At 39.7% G+C, this 20,517-nt stretch overlaps 1 protein-coding gene across 5 annotated transcripts in view; it reads right to left on the bottom strand.

Moving 5' to 3' along the window:
* The window catches only part of rgs3a (regulator of G protein signaling 3a), a 123,765-nt gene that overhangs the window by 20,665 nt on the left and 82,583 nt on the right, over positions 1-20,517 (bottom strand). For all 5 annotated transcript variants that reach the window (XM_058617043.1, XM_058617044.1, XM_058617038.1 and 2 more), the window contains one exon: positions 12,109-13,089. In XM_058617043.1, coding sequence (XP_058473026.1) covers positions 12,109-13,089 — 981 coding nt within the window. The remainder of the gene's footprint in view (positions 1-12,108; positions 13,090-20,517) is intronic.

Genomic DNA, 20,517 nt, shown 5'->3' on the forward strand with positions numbered 1-20,517 from the left:
AGGACGTTCGTGAACAATGCTGATATGACGTCACATCTGAGAACTGCTCTGAGATGCTGATGCGTTACCCTGTCCTTAAACTGGTGCATTACATTTTTTTTTGACACTTTCTGACCAGCTCCTGACCTTTCTGCTCGGAGTTGTTTTTCACTACACCACTGAATACCATTTTACTGCCGCTACAACGGGGAGACATATTAATATTTATTTCTTTATTGGAACATCGCCTCCATAAATTGTACCATTATTTTCAAAAATCTTAATGACAGTTGACTAGAAGTACAGCTCATGAAATGCCTCAGAACGCCTCTATTAGTGAGAATAAAATATAGATCAGTTCCACTGACCAGATTAATGTTCTTATCATTACTGGAAATCAATTTATGTAATCCATGTGCGGGGGAAAAAAACCGCGTCATATAACATCTCAATCGCTAAGAAAAACATCAATTCTTCTTGCTGACATTCTACTGGACTTTTCTTAACATGATTAGTTTCATTGTTTTTAGTAATGATAGCTGGGTTGTTGTTACAGCTGCAGTGTCGGTGTTGACTCAGTAGATGCGTGTACCGCAGTTACATTACATCGGTCAGGTTGAGATTAACATTATTATTGTTAAGAGTGTTTATTGTTAAGTGGGTGTGATACGGCACTATGGGAGCAGCGTGACAGGTGAAATGTATGATATTTGGGAGGGGGGTGAAGAAGAAGAAGAAGAAGAAGAAGAAGAAGAAGAAGAAGGAGCGCTGCAAATGAGACTCCGACTGCGCCAGCCCAAGGATTATGTGGGTCACACACACTCACTCGTGTAAAAGGTCACGCTTTCACCTCCCAGTGGAGGTAAACAACACACTGCAGTCATGGAATATCTGAATTTTACTGTTGGCCTTTATTTGCGGAGAGACCTGCCTGATTAAAACATATGCTCCCCTCTGAATTTTTACGAGAAGCAGCAGTGCAAATCACAACTTCAGTTTGTTATGTGGTCGTCATCATCATCCCTTTAAACAGAAAAATAAAGTAAAATCCTTAAAGCAAAGTAAAAGAGGAGCAAACTGTACAGAGAATTGGTTATAAATTATTAACTGCTACACTGCTTGGCAAGACCTGCTATAGAAGAATGTGTACTGAATGCAGCACTAAAAATTTATTGTAGCTATTATTAATATTATAATAAAAAAAAGCTTGTGGTGTACCTTTTATGACTCCTCTGTTTGGGCAAAAAAAAAAAGGAGTAAGGCATGTACACAGCATGAGTGAGTTGATTAAAGGGCAAAAATTTCAGAGATTCTTTTTAAAAAAGAAGCTGCAAAATAAAAACTAATGAATCTGAGACAAAAAATTGCATTCAAATTATTCTTTCACAATATAGAAAGCTGGCATTAACCATTTTTTACTGATAGAAATTAACTATACACCAGGGTCAAAAAGATATATCCCTGGCAAAAGTGAACATGACGAGTGTGATAGTGCTGCATGCGTAAATGAATGAATGAATGTGGTGAAATCACAGCAGGGAGAAGCCGACAGCAACCAGGTGAAGACTAAAATGTCAGTGTCAGGCCGAAAAAAGGTTATGATGTAACATAATTAGATGTTTAATTTCACAGTGCGTGCCTTAACAGCTTTGCACTGTGATTGGGATTTCTTTGTACCTCCAGGGCTGATTGTTGCCTTGACCCTGTTCCTGCTGTGAGGACAGCATGTATGTGTGTGTGTGTGTGTGGGGGGGGGGGGGGATTCGAGTGATTAGTGTATGCCCTTTTTCTGCATGTGTAGCTGCACAGTTGTGTGTGTGTGTCTCAAATTCAAACCCAGCCAGGTTTTACATGCTGATCGAGACCACGCGGCTGGCATACAGATAAAGTACAGCGTGTTCTTGTTATCTCACTGTCTGTACCACTGTACCACTTTTTTTTTCTTTTTTTTTTTAACTGCAGACAGAACGTAGCGGTGATTTGGACAAAATGATTTAGTCTTTTAAATACATCATACAAACATCACGCTCCTGAGCAATGTGCAGTCGGCTTCCTAAAATGGTCGCGGACAAACATTTACACTATAAACTGGGTGCTGAGATTTGGAGCCTTTTATAAACTCTGATCTCACGACATATTTGAGTGCTAATAAAGTAAATAAATAATATATCTTAAACGAGTATTTCACCCTTGTTGCTTTGCATAGAAGAACACTCCTTGACAACTCAGGTGCACCCTAGTGATAGTAAAGAAAGTTCTCTTAGGCATTCTTGCGATGTTTCATAAAGTATATATAGAAAGAGTAAATGGTTTGTATTTATAAAGCGCTCTTCTAGTCGTGGTGACCACTCAAAGCCATTCACTCACACTTTCATACAGCGCATCTACATTTTTGTTGTTGACGTTGTTATTTTGCCTCTATTTGGTCGTTGTAAACATAAACAGTGTCATCATTTTTGTATGCTGTGACCCTCAAGGGCAGGTGAGGACATCAAACTGCTGATAGACAGTAGTAGAATTCACCTTTGAAACATTTTGTGGGCTCTTCTTTGTCTTTCCATTCACACTCCAACCTATTTCCAATCGCCTCTCTTTACAGTGTTGCCGTTGCCTCCATCTGTCTTGACATCACATCTAATCACTTCCTGTGTGCAGTTCTTGGTGTGCATGGTCAGGATTTGAACACAGAGTGGGCCCACTCTTCAGCTTGATGTTCAGAAACACTTATTGTTTGTCCCTCCCTCAAATCTATTTGTGGTATTTCTTCCTGTTTTGGAAAAATATGGTTAATTGCCATTTTCGTGATTTCCTGCTCATTAAACTGACATATGAAGGAGGCGTCACGTCGTGTCGGCTCAGTAAACATTTGTGATTCACAGACCAGGAAGTGTGGCTGTGTGCGCGCAGGTGTGTGTGTATGTACAATAAAACACAATACTACTATGGCACTGAACGCTATAAACATCTAGAATGGAACACACAGACGGCACAACTAAGAAAAAGGGGCCTTCTGGATCCTGTCTTGGCTTAGGGTTCACATACTGGCACAATCCAAGTCCTGTCACTGAGTCACCCAGCTGTTTAGACTGAGGTGGGCAGAGAGCGTGGGTACGATGAAAAATGCCTTTGCTAAGTGTCGTGACATCAGGCCAATAAAAGAACGACATCAGATGTAGATTGCTGATAATAATGACTTCCCCTCAGCTGGTGACGGTACTGCAAGTGACGATATTGTATTAGTCATGTTCATCGCCATTCTCAGTGTCTCATGTGTCAAACAAGGTCAAAGTTGAGAGTGAAATGGCGAGAGAAGAGTGTTAAAAAGTGTAACAAATCTGTCCACCTGTTATCTACGATCTGTTTGATCTGTTGTGTTCAAACGTGAAACAAGTGGAAAATGGAATTCAAATTTCACTCAGTGTGTTTACATGCATGTTAAAAGTCCGCTTTTAGTAGGACTAATGCCAAACAAACAACGCGATGGCGTCGGCAAGAGCAAAAGAGTCTGAGTTTACATGCAGAGGAGAAAATCTATTTATTGGCCGTGTACGCCTGACTCCGCCTCCGTAGGTGGCACTGTATTGCTCTATAAGCTAGTGTAAATTGAATCAGTTTCCTGTTGACCTTTACGTCACATAAAACAATGGACTGTGAGATGGATCGTGTTGTGGTTCTAAAGCATAAATCTCATCTCCTCATCTGTCCAAAAGTGGGTCTTCTCTCGCAGACCGCCAAGTCCAACTCTAATTGGACGAAGTGCACACATGCAGGAGTAAGCGGACTTATCCAGGTACGTTAGTCTGACTAAGACTAGCTCAATTTTAGTCAGACTACTGTGTTTACATTATTGTCTTAGTCTGACTAAAACTTTTAAAATGCACGTAAACACACTGACTACAAATCTGCTGCTCCTTTGTTCAATGTTGTTGTTTACAGAACTGCTGCTATGTTGTGCAAAGTGTTTGCTTTTTAGAATTGTCATAACAATATATTTCTTAATGTCCTAAACGTCCTGTGCACTCAACTAAATGCCAGGACTCTTCAGCATGAAGCCAGGCATCTTTGGCAGCCGGGCAGATTGGGAAAACGGAAACTTTGAAGTGTTTTTACTTTGAAAGTGGTGGGAGTTCTTGACTTATGTGGTAGATTTGTGACAGTTTACATTCTGCCATGAAACTGAAACACTTGGCTCTGAGAAGAAGGTCTCACGAGGGCAGCGTGGCTACTCTAGTGAAAACATGGAAAGCAAGACATTCTCTGAAAGCAATAACGCCACACACACACAGGCACTTTTGCAATGTGGAGCTTTTTGTTTATGTTAAGAATAAAAGAAAGAGGCCACAGACATGTACAAGGTGAGTTTTGTTGTTATGTGGAAGCTTCCGTGGCTAAAAAATATAAGCTTTGAATTCCCCTGAGGTCAAAAAGATGAAAAGGTTCTATTTTAGGAGAAAAGTTTGTTTTATTTAATCCTGCAGACTATCAAAAGGGGCACTTATTATATTAGTATTATTGGATAAAAATTAAAAACATAAAACATGTTTTATTTGTTTTATTTGGTGGATCTTTCTAGGTTTCCATTCCTTACTATTTCAACTTTAAATTTAAACCATACCTTTAACCAGTAAATGATCTGTTTCCATCATACTGACCAACCATCCATATATCTTCAGTGTAATTTACTCACACATGTTTTGAAAATTATAATGAAAACACATGTATCTTCATTCTGGTTTTTGGCAGAAAAGAAGGGAAATATAATAAGGAAAAAAATATGGTGATTTAAGCAAGTAACAGTTCTATGTATTTGTACGAACCCTAACCGAGTAAAAGAGATGCTTCTTTCCAGAGCACTGTAATTTGTTATCACTGCCTCTTCCTGTGTGACTGACAATATTGTATGTACATATTTCTGTCAGTAAGAGGACACAGCTCAGAAAAAATGAGTACACTTGGTAAACAAGAGACAAACACAAACACAAAAACAACTGACCATTGCCAAAGAACATTCTGGAGTGTAGTTGGCAGCTCTAACTAACCATACACAAGATGGAAACAGTCAGAAGAGCACAATGGGAAGGGTGAGGAGCGTTGATTATTTACTTACTTATTCGCACATTGCTACTCTTTTCATTGTTGCTTCTTCCGTTGCAGTATAACGTGGACAAATTACACCAAGCACATCTGTTGTGCTCTAATACAGCTGTGCTCTGTCAATTGCATGGAGACTGTATACCTTAAGTGCCATCCATACTCTGTGCCTCTTCCTGTTTGACTGATGAACAGCTGTGGAGTGTGAAAATTAGCCATGGATCTATTAGTGAATTGTATTGTCTCCATTTAGCTCAATAAAAAACGGTACTAGGCTGAGTTACTTTTACCTACAGCAGTAAACTCACATAACTTCCAAGCCAAGAAGACTAGAAACTATATGTACATGGCGAGGATACTAACTTTGTGCATGAGAAATGTAGTTTTAACCATATTATACTGAAATCCATATTATGATGTGGAAAAACAGCATCAGACTATGAGTCTATTCAATGTGGGTTTCTGTTTTAAAACTAATTCACTTGGAAGCGTCAACAAGTGTCAACTTTAGCTGTATAAAGTTAATGTTAAGTGTCGGGTCTAATATTAGTCACACTCGTAGCGCTAAGCACAAAAAATGTGCCTTTAAAAAGCAAGCTGTATAAAATATTATACATAATTATATTCTACTTTCACAGAGCTGATTTTTTTTACCTACATCTGACCTAATTATTCACATCAAATACTAATTAATTTGTCAGGAATTTAACCCTTTAAAGGCCAGGTTTTTGTCATAATGCCCCCAGATGCAAAAACCCCAGAAAATATCAATTATTTTCAATACATTTTTTGTGTTGAATGATTACAGCCTGGGATAAGTCAATGATTAGCAGCAACACTCATGACAGTGCCATCTAGTGAACAGTTTTTTCTCCATATGCCAAATATGGCCAAAATGGCGCCATCTGGTGGGGAGTAGTAAAGGTTATCAGTTCTAAGGCAAAAGCGCAGATTGACACCCAGATATACTGTATAATACAATGCAGTTTAAATGGGTTTCAATGGCACATTTTTTGCGCATTACAAGTGTAATGCTTGTTTGTACACAGTGTATTTTAGCCTGACTGTGGGAGCTGAGCTGAAAATAACAAGCAATGCAAAAACTTGCCAAAATTCATGCCATATGCACAAGCAGGTGAGAAATTACATAATTTGCCTCCCGGTGAAATCAAATACATAGTGTTTGACCACTGCAACAGAAATGACTCATTGTAAATCTGCACTTGCATAATACTCAACACGACAAAACTGTCAACAGTGAACAAACTAAAATGCAAGTTATGCATCTGTGAGAGTTTAAAAGGTTTAAGGTTTAAATGAGTTTTGTTCAATCTAATTAGGAGACCGAACTCTCTGGGGTGAACTTAAACTAAACAGCTCAAAGTGAACGTGTGTGCGCACGCTAATAACGTCTAGATAATCTGTCTAGACTGTTGATGCCAAAGTTGTAAATAAGAGGAGAGGATTGAGGAGAGCTGGGCGGAATAATGGAAACTGAATGTGTGAGAGGAACATTCTGTTTGTTTAGGATTGTGTAATATAAAAACTAACTCCTCAGTTTTGTTTGAGAGCTGATGGAATCCCTAATATTTGTAATTTTAGGCATATTAGATAAAGATAAAGACCCTCAGCGTTAATCCTCCCCTTTTTTTTCACGTGTTTGTCGGTAGGCACTGTTGTGAGAGGACACTGTTCCGAAAGCATGTTCTCTCTGCTCGGTAAATATTTACATGTTACTTATTTAGCATGGCCCTGGTCTGGCTGCATCCCACATGGAATTGAGACCTTTTGTCCTTGATAGGTCAAACAGAATAGGAAAAATACCCTCATGTTTACTCGCAACACCTCACATTTTACCATGTCACAGTGCGGTCAAAAAAAAATATATACAGCATATTTGTGTAGACCGTGGCACGAGGCAAATTATTTAAAACATTTGTTATAAAAATAACACTCAACGGCTGACAATGACACTCGTTGATACCTAGTATTTTTAAATTGTTTCCCCGAAACTCTCAATCTATTATTAGCTCAGGTCACCCTGCACAAACACGTGTGAGGAACACGTGACAATTGATATCAACAAGAACTGTTTCTCTCCCGTTCTACAACATTTGAGGTACGATTAGGAAAAATAAAGGGAACAGGGCCGGGGGAACGAGGAGAGGTCGGCACTAATAGATTTGTTTTGGAAGATTCCTAGTCGATGAGGTACTTGAATATGACTTAATGGTACACACAGTATACTGATATTTTTGCACATGAGCCTAAGATAGCAGATAGCGGACATTTAGTAGAGGTCTGTGGACATTTACAACACGATATTGTAAGGATTGTACATGGTGTCCTTGGGTTATTTGAGCCCACGCAGGAGTACGTGCTATTCTGAAAAGGTACATTCGACTAAGTAAAACCAATATTGTCCCCAATTTTGTGCACATACAAGCAGTGTAAAGTTCATATGGGTATGACCCATATTCCTCAATGTTTGTGAATTGATTTGATATTTTGGATTTAGCCTCGAGGACAAAGGTGAGTCACTTAGGTCAGATAAAGCTCCGTGTACTGTTTGCTTGACATTTGATTCCTCTGTGGTGTTCACCACGGTTCCTATAGTCAAGCAAATAGAGCATAAAATTCTTGTTCCTGCAGCTTAGACATTTTATTGTGCTTTACTCTAATTTTAAGCAACAATATTAAGGGATATAAATTGAGTGTGCAGTTGTGTACAGGCTTGTTTTCAGACAAATAACAGATGGGGGTCATTGTGTGCAGTGTGACAATAATAAATTGCCTGCTCAAGTGTTGGATTTAAGAAAAAGAAAGAGAATTAATCTTGTCTCCTAATGGCACTGTTAAAAAAAATCATTATCTCATATTTAAAAAAAAAAAATAAAGAAAAGATAATTATGCAATTATGTAATGTAATGAATAGAAGTTTTTCCAGATGATTAATGTTTCTAATTTATTTGTGTTCCTCGCTGCCTGCCACAAATTATTTTCCTCCCATAATCCTCTTGTGACAAGACGGAGTACGTGCACATGGACACGTAATAATACTCTAAGTTTGAACTCAAACTTGTTAACCTTTTTTTATTATTATTATTTTGTACGATGCCGAGCCGTATATCCGTGACACAGCGTAGGAATGTAAGCATCAGTGAACACCGTTTCCACCCAACATCTGGGAATACAGATGATATTTATCCAGATTTCAAACAAACATTCAAACCCCGTAAACAAAATGTTTAGCCTGCCTAAGTGCGACGGTTGGCTCCACAAGAGTCTGTCGCAGCAACATCTTGCTCGGATGCTACACACTGACAAACACAAATAAAAAGATAGATAGTGTGACGGCTACATGTGAACAATGATTTTGAGTCTTTTGGACAAAAAGACAAGTTTTAATCAGTCGTATTATTTAGTCTTACACTTGTTACTTGTAATGTAAACTGTGATTTGTCCGTCTCTGATGTGTCTCTATACCTTTAATGGGACTTAAATTCTAGATTCTAATTTCCACCAGTGTCTTTTTACCCCCTTGAAACTCAGTTACATAAAATAAAAATGGAACTGTAGACGCAAAAACCTCTGTCTCTGGTTCTTTTTCAATTGATGGGAGACACTAAAGACATCAAGTAAAAGGTGCAGAGCGGAAAGAAACAGAACCAGAGTCGATGTCTGATGAAGGCCAAGTAAACACTTCCTGGCAGACGGAAAAAGACAGACGTATGTGTGTGTGTGTTCTTGTATGGGTGTCTTTGTGAGGACCAAAAACACTATAAACTATAGGGGGTGAGGACATTTTGACTGATCCTCACGTTGTCACGCCTTAAATGTGCTTTTTGAGGGTTAAGACTTGGTTTTAGGGTTAGAAGTTGGTTTGGGTTAAGGCTAGGGTGAGGCATTTAAGGTTAGGGTAAGGGGTTATAGGGTTACAAATGTGTGTGTGTGTGGGTGTGTGTACCAAGGTTATAATAGTTGTGGATTTTTCATTAGTTTTAGTTTTAATTTAGTTTTGACTTTTTGTTTTTAAAATGAGTTCGCTTTAATTCGTTTTTAGAGTGAGTTTTTATTAGTTTTTATTTTTTGTAGATGCTTAGTTGTAGTTTAGTTTTTCTTACTTTTACTTTTTTGTACCAGGTAGTATTATTATTTTATTATGAATGAAAATACAGCCTGCCAGCCTAGAAAAAACTAAACACACTTCATATGAACCCAAAAGGCTGATGTATGAAATCGGTTTACGAAGACAAAAACCAAGCACATTTTCTCTACAATTTTCACATTATGGACACTTGTCTTCCTTATGAGAACAAAAATCAAGTTCCCATAACGTAAATGACTACATTTTAAGATGAAGACATGTTTTAAGTGAGTCAGTGCAATGTCCTCTAAAGTCTTGGAAACCAGTATGTGTGTACGTGTACATACATATTGATTATAATATGTCATTTAACCTGACGTTCCTCTTCAAAAGGCATCCAAGTATGAAATAGTTTCATATTTCTACAAATGGTAATTTAGTCTCTCCACAATCTCATCCTTCGTCACGTTTTCACCGTCTGAAACACTTGTTCCCTCCTGACATGTAAGAACTGATCATAACCAGATTTCTATCCACTTCATCACTGGAGTAACGAGACCACAAAATCCTCTGAAAAGTCTAAAGGTGGCAGTATATTCTATGTTAATGCCGGCTCATGAATCAGCATTGCTTGTCTTAAGTGGTCGAATAAAGTGTTTAGAGGTTGGAAAAACACGCTCTACAGTAAGAGATGTCCCAAGGTCTATGAAAGAGGCTGAGATGACAGATCATTTCAAATAATGGAAACACACCACACTCAAAGGAACAGGGTCCATGACGCCAAAAGGTAGAAAAACAACCCTTGAATCTGCCAGGACCAACAGGCTCCAGCTCTGTCTCTCTTGGATTCCTCCTCTGCAGCTCACACACACACACACACACACACTGCCATTTAAGGCTGCTCAGAGTGCTGACAGACTTGGGACGACTGGTGAAAACAAAGGGAAAGTGTCTCTGATATGTTCTATACTGATAAATTAACTACTTATGTGCCCAATGTATCATTTGTTTAACCTTAAATATATAGGATATCTAACATCACTGACTTATTCTGCCACTTCTTTCCCCCTATTCACCCACCTGGACTACTTTTTTAAGAAACACTCAATCAGGTTTGTAGGTGTGCAGTTTGTATTGCTGGCAAAAATCAATGATGCCCCTGTGAGTATTCCAGATGAAGACGATATGAAACACATCATTGATGGGAAAAGAGGCCCCACAGAAACATTACTTCATCTTGGCCAGAAAGAAGTTAGAGGCTGCAGGGCAAACATGATGTGTCCAATGCTTCCCTCTGTTGGACACAGCTCCCACCTACACTAAACCTGAACGCACAAATCCTTTTCATACGGAAAGTCTGTTAGTAGTTATTTGCAATGTAATGATCACATTTCACTTTTCTTTTTTTTTTAACTTGTCACTTACTGACTTATTGTTTACTGCATTTGTTGTATTTTCTCAAAGGAGGAAAACCACAAACTGAGACTTTTCAGGTGACAGATACTACTCATAGAGTAGATACTACATGAAGATGTAATGATAAAAATGTGGGAAACACTTTGCTGTAAATCTGTGACGTTATTTTTCACTCTGTATTCTAATGTATTCTACATAATGGCATGAGTGAAACAAAACAGTTTGCACCATCGACAGAGAGTTACATTTGAATTATTCAACAAAGGGCTGTTTGTATACCTAATGACAGCGCTCTCTGTATGGAAATGTGAAGTGTTTTGCATGTGGAGAAGCATGAATCTGCTCTAAATCAATGTGTGACTTTGAATGTGTGCATGTTTACTTCAAAGTAATAGTAGATGCATACTTTGACATTAAAAATGTACTTACATTTATGATTATTTCTATTATTATACACTATCAGCATAAAGGAACTTGATTTTAATGAATTAATTAGTCAGACCTTATCCTATATTATTATTGTGCTTTCTTTGTTCATATGTTGTGCATTAAATAGCCTTGAGACTTTTAAATCCTCCTTGAAAACCTTATTTTTCTCCTTGGCACATTTAGTTTTATATATTTGCTGTTTTGTTGATGTGATTTTGGCCAACCTCGGTTGTGTAAACATGCTGTATAAAGACATTTTGACCTGACTTGACGTAAACAAAACATAAACTGTAATACACTGGAAACATGTAAACACACATAACGAGGACATGTGTCCTTTGCACGTCTACTCCGCAGTGGCCTTGGAGAAGATTGATAAAATAATGTTAATCGTGTGGATTCTGGTGAACTTGCGCCATTTCGCCACTTGATGTCGCCCTTTTTACATTGGAAAAAAGTGACTGGAAATTAAAGGCTCAGCAATGAGATAGTTGATGCACTGCTGATGCAATAGTGTACTGCAGTAAAGGGCTGATTTACCCACAATGTGTACTCACGGTAAGTATGACAAAAAAAACTGAAACACTCTGATGCAAATATTACTACAGTATTGTGTAAAAGTCCACCAGAGGCCACCATTAGATTTGTTGTTTTAGCATCACTATAATGACCATACAGTGGAATTATGGCTCAATCACTTTATGGGAACATATTAAAAAAACACAGTAAAACATGTGTGCAGTTTTAAAATAACACAATTTTTGTTCTTCTGTTTCATGTCAAATATCTGCTGTGAAAAAGGTCTATTATGCCAGGTTTATTCAAGACATGCTTGAGCATTATAAACAAATGTTGCATGACCAACAGACATAAAATCAACACAACTGGTGGTTCCCTGAGACTTTCGCACAGTACTGTATGTGTGCATGTGCTTTAAGGTCATTTAAACTTTTCATGCTCTCTTCCTATCGATCAAACAATGTTTTCCAAGTACATAAACTGCTGTGTAACCATGGCAATGGCTGTGTTTTACTCCAGTGCTGTACTTGTGTAATTTAATTACCATTTGACTCAGTGTAACAGTATCCGAGTGTGAGGCTGCTTACCTTCCTCCCGGCGAACAGCATGCACAGCTGATGCATCGAGCCTCCGTTCTTGGTCAGCTCTTTCTTCAGGGTTTTGGGTGACGGCAGTGTCCAGCCGCCCTTGTGGTGCGCTCCTGCCTCCAGGCAGTTGATGGCGTTGTCGGAGGTGAAGCAGGGCGTGCGCGGATCCTGCAGGAGGCTCCCTTCACTGTGGGTGCGTCGGCGGAGGGAGTTCTGCACCCTGAGCCCCCCTGCTCCATGTTTCTCACAGGTGGCCCCTTCCACCATGCTGCGCCGCTTGCTGTCGCTGCGCTGCAGGTAGGCATCGTCGCTGTCGCCTTCATCGTCCTCCTCTTCAGACTCGTCCTCGTCGTCTTCGTCATAATCTTCGTCGTCGGTGTTGGGTGAGGAGAGGGCGTCGGCGCTGAAGGAGCGATCGAGGCGCAGCTCGGGGATGACAAATGAAGACGAGGAGGAGGAAGGAGGAGCGTTGGTGTCTGGTGGCTCTGAGGCGTTGTCATCATCTGGGTTTGACACCATCAAATTTAGGTGGACCTCCTCTTCAGTCATCTCTCCATCATCCTCTCCTCCTTCTTTCTCTCCCCCCTCACTTACAACACTCCTTCCACTGGCTCCATCTTCCTCCTCCTCTTCTTCCGCTTTCATGTGTCCATTCTTCACCTCTCTCCAGAACTCCATCTCATTTCCCTCCATGCTCTTGCAATCCTCACCTTCAGTAGAAGGAGGTGGTGTGGGAGGTACCTTATGTCGCTCCTCGGATCCCACCAGACTACTGAGGGGCATGTAGATATCATCTAATGGGCTGAGGGGCTCTGACGGGTGAGGACTGCCAAGGGTTGGGGGCTCTGAGGGGCTTGAAGGATAGATACTGCTTTCCTCGCCTTCCGAGCTGCGGGGAGGAAGGTCCAGGCAAACGCCTCCTCGATCTCCTCCCACTCCGCCCAGCTCACATGAAGGGGCATCCACCTTAGGCTCCAACATCTACAAAATGGAACAGACCAGGAAAAAAGAAAGGGAAGGAAGGTTAGTCATAATTATCACATTATCTGGATGGAGATTTGTCATGAGGAGCAAATGTACTTCAAATGTCACAACTTTTCAATTTCAGTTCCTGAATTTGGTTGTTGTGCCGCATGCTGACATGACCCAGCTGTCCTGTTAAAATTAGACTTCGTTTTTGTCCTCAGAGTGTCAGAGTAAGTGAAGGTAGTCATGCAGTGACATGCCCAAGAACATGACATTGTGAACCCTGACTGATCATAGCATGTGGTCAGTCCTGGCCTGCAAGCTTTAACATCAGGGCTTCAGGCTCTGGAGCCAGACTTCACAAGCACGACAATAAACCATGCCCTTGATCCGCGACCTCCAACATCTAGTTAGTCAGTTCATCCTTAAGTCCTATAGTGCATTTGTGCCAATGTTGAAGAAATTCCACAGTGTTCTTGGACAAGGATGGACAGATGGATGGATGGATGGATGAACAACCTGAAAACATGATGCATCAGCCAGGTCACTGGCTGAGACCAGGCATGGAGGCATAAAAGATGACATAATAATAGTCATTCCATCTGGGCCTAAAAGCATGGCTGCTGCTAATTTAGCTTATTTTAATTCCATCAAACTGACAAGAGCTGAACAGCCAGAGAGCACAGTGTCATGTCAGTGCAGGCAAGTTCATGTTGTGGTGCAGAGCTGCGAGCTACTATACACTGGAGCTTCCCGCACTGATTCAGTCAAAATAAGCAGCGACTGTGGATTATTTGTTTTCTTTTAAAATCAAGCCAAACCTCAAAGTGTCTTCTAATCTTTTCAACATTTCTATTAAGTCGCTAGCATTTACAAACAGAATACTTTTGTCTTTTTTTTCCACCCAAATGGCCGCATCCATAAGCTCCGCGCTGGCCCATAATGGAGCCTCCAGTGGGTGGATCATTACAAATGCACTTTGAGCGGGACGGAATCATCAAACCCACAGAATTTCATTTCAAATTCAGCAATAAATCAGCAAAAGTCGTGAATGATACCGAATATATCTGTCAAGTAATTCCAACTAGGGCAGCGACACTACCATGCAATAAAGCTGATTTTTCTAACATCTGAGGATATTGTTTTTCAAGCTGTCACAATGTTGTCACACTACACTCCAACCCTGTTGCTTTTGGCCATTGCAGTTTTTGACAAAAAGGGACTAAAAACATGAGCTGTAGCTCTTCCTGTGACTCTGTGGTGGTGTAAACACAGGTCACAGGAGGACATCCACAACCCTGAGGGCACGCATCAGTACTTCGGTATACGTGGCTTAAGTTGGTGTTAAATGTCAGCCACAGCCTAGAATTTTAACATTAGTTGCCACAAAACTAGAACTTGAATTGTTGGACTCCCATGTTTTAGTAATGTTTCAGCATCCATGCTGAGGCCACTCTAATAAAAAAAAAAGACGAGTAGAGAATGTTGCTGTTCATAAGAGCCACTCAAACATCTCAAAGACGGCAAGGGAGATTTGGAAAAGTACAAATAAAAGTATATGCTAGAAAAAAAAGCACAATGGGACAGAGAAGGAAGAAATTAGCCGTCATTTTATTCTATTACAGGGAAAAAATAAGTTAATTTCCTTCTTTGTCCTCCAGTTCACACAGTGAAAAGCATAAACAAGACAGACATTACACAGTGCATGGAAATCAAGTAGACTATACTGTGAACTGGACTATAAATATTTGTTATTCAATGTACTCCTGAGATCCTGAGCTCCGTCCGCAGAATTAATCCCACCTTCTTGAAAACTGCGGCAAGTCTGTGAAGGGCCTCATTGTGCTGGTCAAGTTAACCCATGATGACAAGCAGCAGTCACAAGACGCTGTAGCTTTAATTGGAGATAACTCTGCTTCCTCGCAGACAAGCTCTCGTGACATTTCACAAGCCGTTTGTGTACTTTTGTAACTCAAATTGTTGTTGACTCTAAACTTCTGACCTTCTGGGAAAAAAACAACAACCCATAACCTTATCAATTTATAACTGAAATTCAATCTCATGGAAGTGTGTGCAAAAAGAAAGTCGGACTATATTGATTTTATTTTTATTTCTTTTTAGCGTATGATAAGCGGAAGTGGTTATTTGCATTCTGAGAGGTGTCAACTATGAGTGGCCTCAGCTGCATATGGGGCACGATCGGAACACGCTATTTCCACATATAAGGATATAATAAGGAGATCAGAAATTGGGGTCACTGTCACTCCAGCAAGAATATGACCTTATATATTTGTAACGTCTGATCTGAGCCTTGAGACTATTGAAACTATCTGCTCATCTGGCATTTATAAACTGACAGATGCACTGTATAATATCTGTTTACCCATCAATACAAGAAATGCTGCTGTCGGTGTTGTTTTGTACTGAACTCACATTCTGGTGTTTCACCAGGGTTCCTATAAATTTGCTGTCTGAATTTTGTTATACATGATTAATGTGTATTTATTTTATGTTTATCCATATGGGAACAAGTATATATAATCAATTCTCCAGCGAGGAGAGAAACAAATGATCTGCCATGTTATGCACTATCCGAGAGTAGATCCTGAGTATTAAAAAAAAGAGATTCACAAGGTTTCACAAGATATTCTTTTTCACTTAAATGTTGTGTTTTAATCATTTAATGTTCTTTTGAACCGCTGCTGTAATATTATGGCGATATATACAGTATGTTGTGAATACATTCGAGAATAGATTACTTGTTACCACATTTAAATAGAGTTTTGTTCACAACTGAGGAGATGTGACCAAAAAATGACCAAGATGAGATTATTTTTGTTTGTTTGTCCGGGGTCAGCCTGATTCCTTTACTATTTATGAATTCCCGATATGGCCGCGGTGAAGCACTTTTCAGACAATAACCATGGTTAGATCAGGGCTAAAAATATAATACTTGACTTATCTGCATGTCTTACTACCCCAACTAGGTCACTTAAACCTCAATATTTTCCATTTAAACCAAATCTTAACATCACTGCGATCCAATCTAAATGCTTCACAGTGCTAAAACCGAGACGTTAAGGCTTCTGACTGATTATATGAGGTGTATTAATAGAATGAAATGCACATTCATCACATTTTCCTTGAGGGGAAAAGTGGAAGTGAAGCCTTTGTCTTCATGCCTTTCTGTCCATTGTTGTCTATCTATGTATGTATCTATATATCTATGTGTCTGTCTATCTATCTATCTATCTATCTATCTATCTATCTATCTATCTATCTATCTATCTATCTATCTATCTATCTATCTATGTGTCTGTCTATCTATCTATCTATCTATCTATCTATCTGTCTATCTCTTCTCCACCTTGCTGGCCCCCATAAACCCCTTACTTTCGAAAATATGACACCTGTCCTGTCAGATACACTTGTTCTTTCTAACACACACACACACACACACAATCCCATTAACCTGGTGTATCTTTTGTGCCTCCCCTCACATCCTATGTGAAGACAAAGATAAGTGCCAACATATTAATAAATAAATCTTCAAAGACTTTGTCAAGTTTTGACATTTACCATTTTGCCTGCACCCTCTAATGTTCTCCCCTCTGTGAGGCCGCTTCAGAAGCATGAGCCAAGAGACTAAGGCTAATGGGCAATGGGAAACATACGCACAATGACATTTACTCTATGTATGTGTATGTAGAATATACCATGTTTTTAAATGTCATTCAGCACAATATAAACTCTGGCACTGCCTAAAATCAAGGAGCGAAACAAAACCGGCTCTTAAAGGCAGCGAGAGCAGGATGCTGGGTAATAGAGTGAATAGATGAAAGAGACAAAGTGGATAAGACAAGCAAAAGGGACGGGGGGGGGAGTCAGAGTACCCAACAACATAGACACGTAATGTGAAGAACTAAAACAGGAGGCAAAAAGAAGAGAAATCTTGGGGAAAAACTACCCTTATTATCCATGTAGACAAGCCATTAACACCATTACTGGTCTCACAAAGACCTAATTAGTGTTTGGTCTAGTTCAGCCACAAAAACCTGGAATCATTCATTTAGCTTTAGCTAGAAACCCCGTCGCCCCCCCCCAACTGATTTTAATGCCTTGGTGGCTGATTAAGTCAATGACCTAGGGTGAGCTAAAACTGGGTTTCATCATGATGCAAACAGTGTCTGATACTTTGGTTCAAGGACAAAGTCATACAGATGCCTGGGCTAGTGAGCAACAGTGAATGTCACTTAATTTATTCATTTATTCAGTTCTTTATTTATGCAAAACAGGGGACTTTAACTGTAAGTCACCCACTCCGTTCAGCTTTCTAATCAAATGCCTAATAAATAGAAAAAATAAAAACTAAACAAGTCGCCTAAAAGAGACACTACATGTGCCACGTGTATCATAAAATCACATAATTTTTTTGTACCACTGTTAAATAAAGCAGCGTTGTCTTGCTCCAACACACCTGATTCAGAGGGTCACCTCGTCATCAAGCTGATAGGGCAACATCGAAAACATGCAGCGGCATGAGGACCAGGGTTTTGAAACACTGACATAAAGGAATCAAGAAGTAATGACAAATACTTAAAGAGTAACAGTCGATATATGTCAAATATCTACTAGCATTTAAAATACTGACTGCAATCCAGATTCAAAATATTATGGAGTGTGCTAGCCAACGTTCCTGAGACTGCACTTACACACAACCATGACTGTCCATCAAACCCTTTTGATGGATGTTCACATGTCAGCGACAGAATGAAAGTGGAAGTGCAATAACAGACTGGAATCACATTTTATACAGTGAAAAAAAAAAAAATTGTTCCAAGGCACTGACATTCAATCTGGAGTTGATCCCAGGGGCCACTGCTCCTAGTTCTAGGAAGGTTCCTAATGGCGTAACGGACCAAAATTAAATTAAACTGCAAATTAAACTTCTAATTGTGAATAAACTGAATGCACCATTGCTATTAGTGAAGCCAGTATTTCAATTTCACCTTTCCTTATTCTCTGATGACACATCATTGTCTTTTTTATGATTTGAATACATATAGGCCCTTGAAATGTTCTCTTATATCAACATCAAATAGTTATTAATGGCACTTATGAGCTGGTTAAGATAAGAGAAACGAGAAGTCAACACAACTGGAGGCAGCACAGAGGCAAAGGTTTGCCCTTCTTAGCTTTAGGTCTGTTCAGCTCCATATCCATTCATTCAGAAGTGCATCTGAGCTTGGATTAAAAAAAACAAAACAAAACACAAACAGGACCAGGACAGGAAAATATGTGACTAAAAGGCTAAGACTAAAATAAAAACATGTGCGTACCAGAACAGGGGACTTTTTTTTAAGCCAAATTGGGGCATGAAAGGAAGCCACCCTCGCCTGTATGTCCTACATAAGGTTGACATGTTAATATGGAAATGTACAGTTTGAAAACTGCACTCAGACATTAATAATCTATCACTACTGTACTGATAAGAGTAATGTTAAGGCACAGTGGTTGAGTGATGATAGAAGTGATGCACATGCTCCCAGTGACACCTGCCAAATTAGATGTTTGGTGTTAAAGAAGAGGAAAACGACAGGTGAGACTTTCCTTGAAATATAATTTAATGTGCAACAATAATGAATGCTGCATCATAAAATAAAACACACAGACACACACACACACTCACTAAGAGCCACCCAACGACAACCATGTGAACTTTGTCCCACCGTTACCATGGAAATGGGAGACCCAGCCCAGGGAAGCAGCTGTGCTGCACTTTGTCCAAAAGCAAAAGACGTCGCCTCTGAACTCTGTCAAAGTTTCTCCAAACCACGACTGCTTCTCAGATGCCATTTTTCATCTTAATCTGAATTATGCATCCTTATCTCAATTTAATTTCCTGTGTCCTGTGTTGCTTTTAAGCAAGACATTGCATCAAAGACCATTTAGTGTCCTCCCTCTGTCTCTGTACATCTTCCAATATTAATGCTTTAATGTGTTCACCGGTACACTTGCCAAATTCACCCCAACCTCGATAAATTTAGCCCGAGTCAATTAGCCAAGCTGTTAAACAACTGCACATCAAGGGACATGGATTTTCTTCCCATCATCTTTGTCCCTCGTCTCCATTCCTCACAGAAACTCAGGCCTGGACCTGCAAGTTTCCTGGCAGGATGTCCAAGTGATGTACCCAATCAGTCTGCATTAACCTGGCCATTCAGTCTCCTTCACATCACTGACTTGTCTCACTCATTTCCCCAATAGAACAAATGAACTCAGGCGAGTCTGAGACATACTTCGTATTACAAAACGTGGAAGATGATCACACAGGAAGCAAAAAGTATTCCGACCTCCTTGGTTCCACATTAAAGGACGATTAATGTCTTTTGAGTTATTGAAGTGAATGTAATTATGTCTCTTTTTATTACAAGTAGCATACATAAGATTGTTATTTTTGTATATGTATATTTACCCTTTCGTTCCCAGGTTTCAATACGCAGTGAAAATAAGAGTAAGAAACCTACAAACAATGACCTGTGGAAGAATTACAGTGTCTGTGCTCTCTGGGTGTTATATGTCGTGAATTGCATTATCATATGAAGACTTTTAATGTTACATTGTCGCCAGAACGTCACGCTCCAAGGGCTACTGTATTCTCCATGATTCTGTCAATAGATTCTACATTCTGCTAATTCTCGGGTGCTCACCCGGCATCCTGTCCTCCTGATTATTCTGTAAGGATCTGTTTTCACGCTTTACCTTCACTTTACCTCAGAGCAATGGAAGGGGTCTGACAGATAAAGCTCTATTACTGTATCATTGCTCTTCTCCGGGTGAAACAGTGGGTAATAGAGGCTGGTGCATTGAGGTGCATGTGATGAGGCCATTCAGAGATTGATCATCTATACGGTGTGGCCCGCTAACGAGTTATTGGCATCGCACAGAGCGATAACGGCTTCTAAATCTTCAGAGCGCAGATTGCTGTGGACGGTACGTGTCGAAACAGACGAAGGTTAATATACATTTAGATGGTCCGGACATGCACGCCTCCGTACACTTACAGGCTATCTTTCTGTCAGATAAACACGGGTTTCACTCTGCAAACATCTGCAGTGATTATCTTATCAGACGCTGCACATGCGTCATCAACATATGGCGTTTTTCCACCGAGTGGAATGATTCGGTATAGTATTTTTTTTTTGCGTTTCCATTAGAAAAAGCACCAAACATAACATTTCTCAGTACCCTTCCCTTGGGGTACCAGAGTAATGTTTCGGTATAGTACAGGTGGAGCTAGAACCCACGACTTGAAAACTTGACGTCTCCTCCTCTAAATGAGACAGTGCTTATGTGAGTCTTCATAACGTATGACATGTGATTTCAGGAATGTATAAAATAAACGGCGTGTGAGCGTCGACTCGTGTGAGTTTATGTAACGGC

Source organism: Solea solea, chromosome 19 (genome assembly GCF_958295425.1).
Source record: "Solea solea chromosome 19, fSolSol10.1, whole genome shotgun sequence".
Classification (NCBI taxonomy): Eukaryota; Metazoa; Chordata; class Actinopteri; order Pleuronectiformes; family Soleidae; genus Solea; species Solea solea.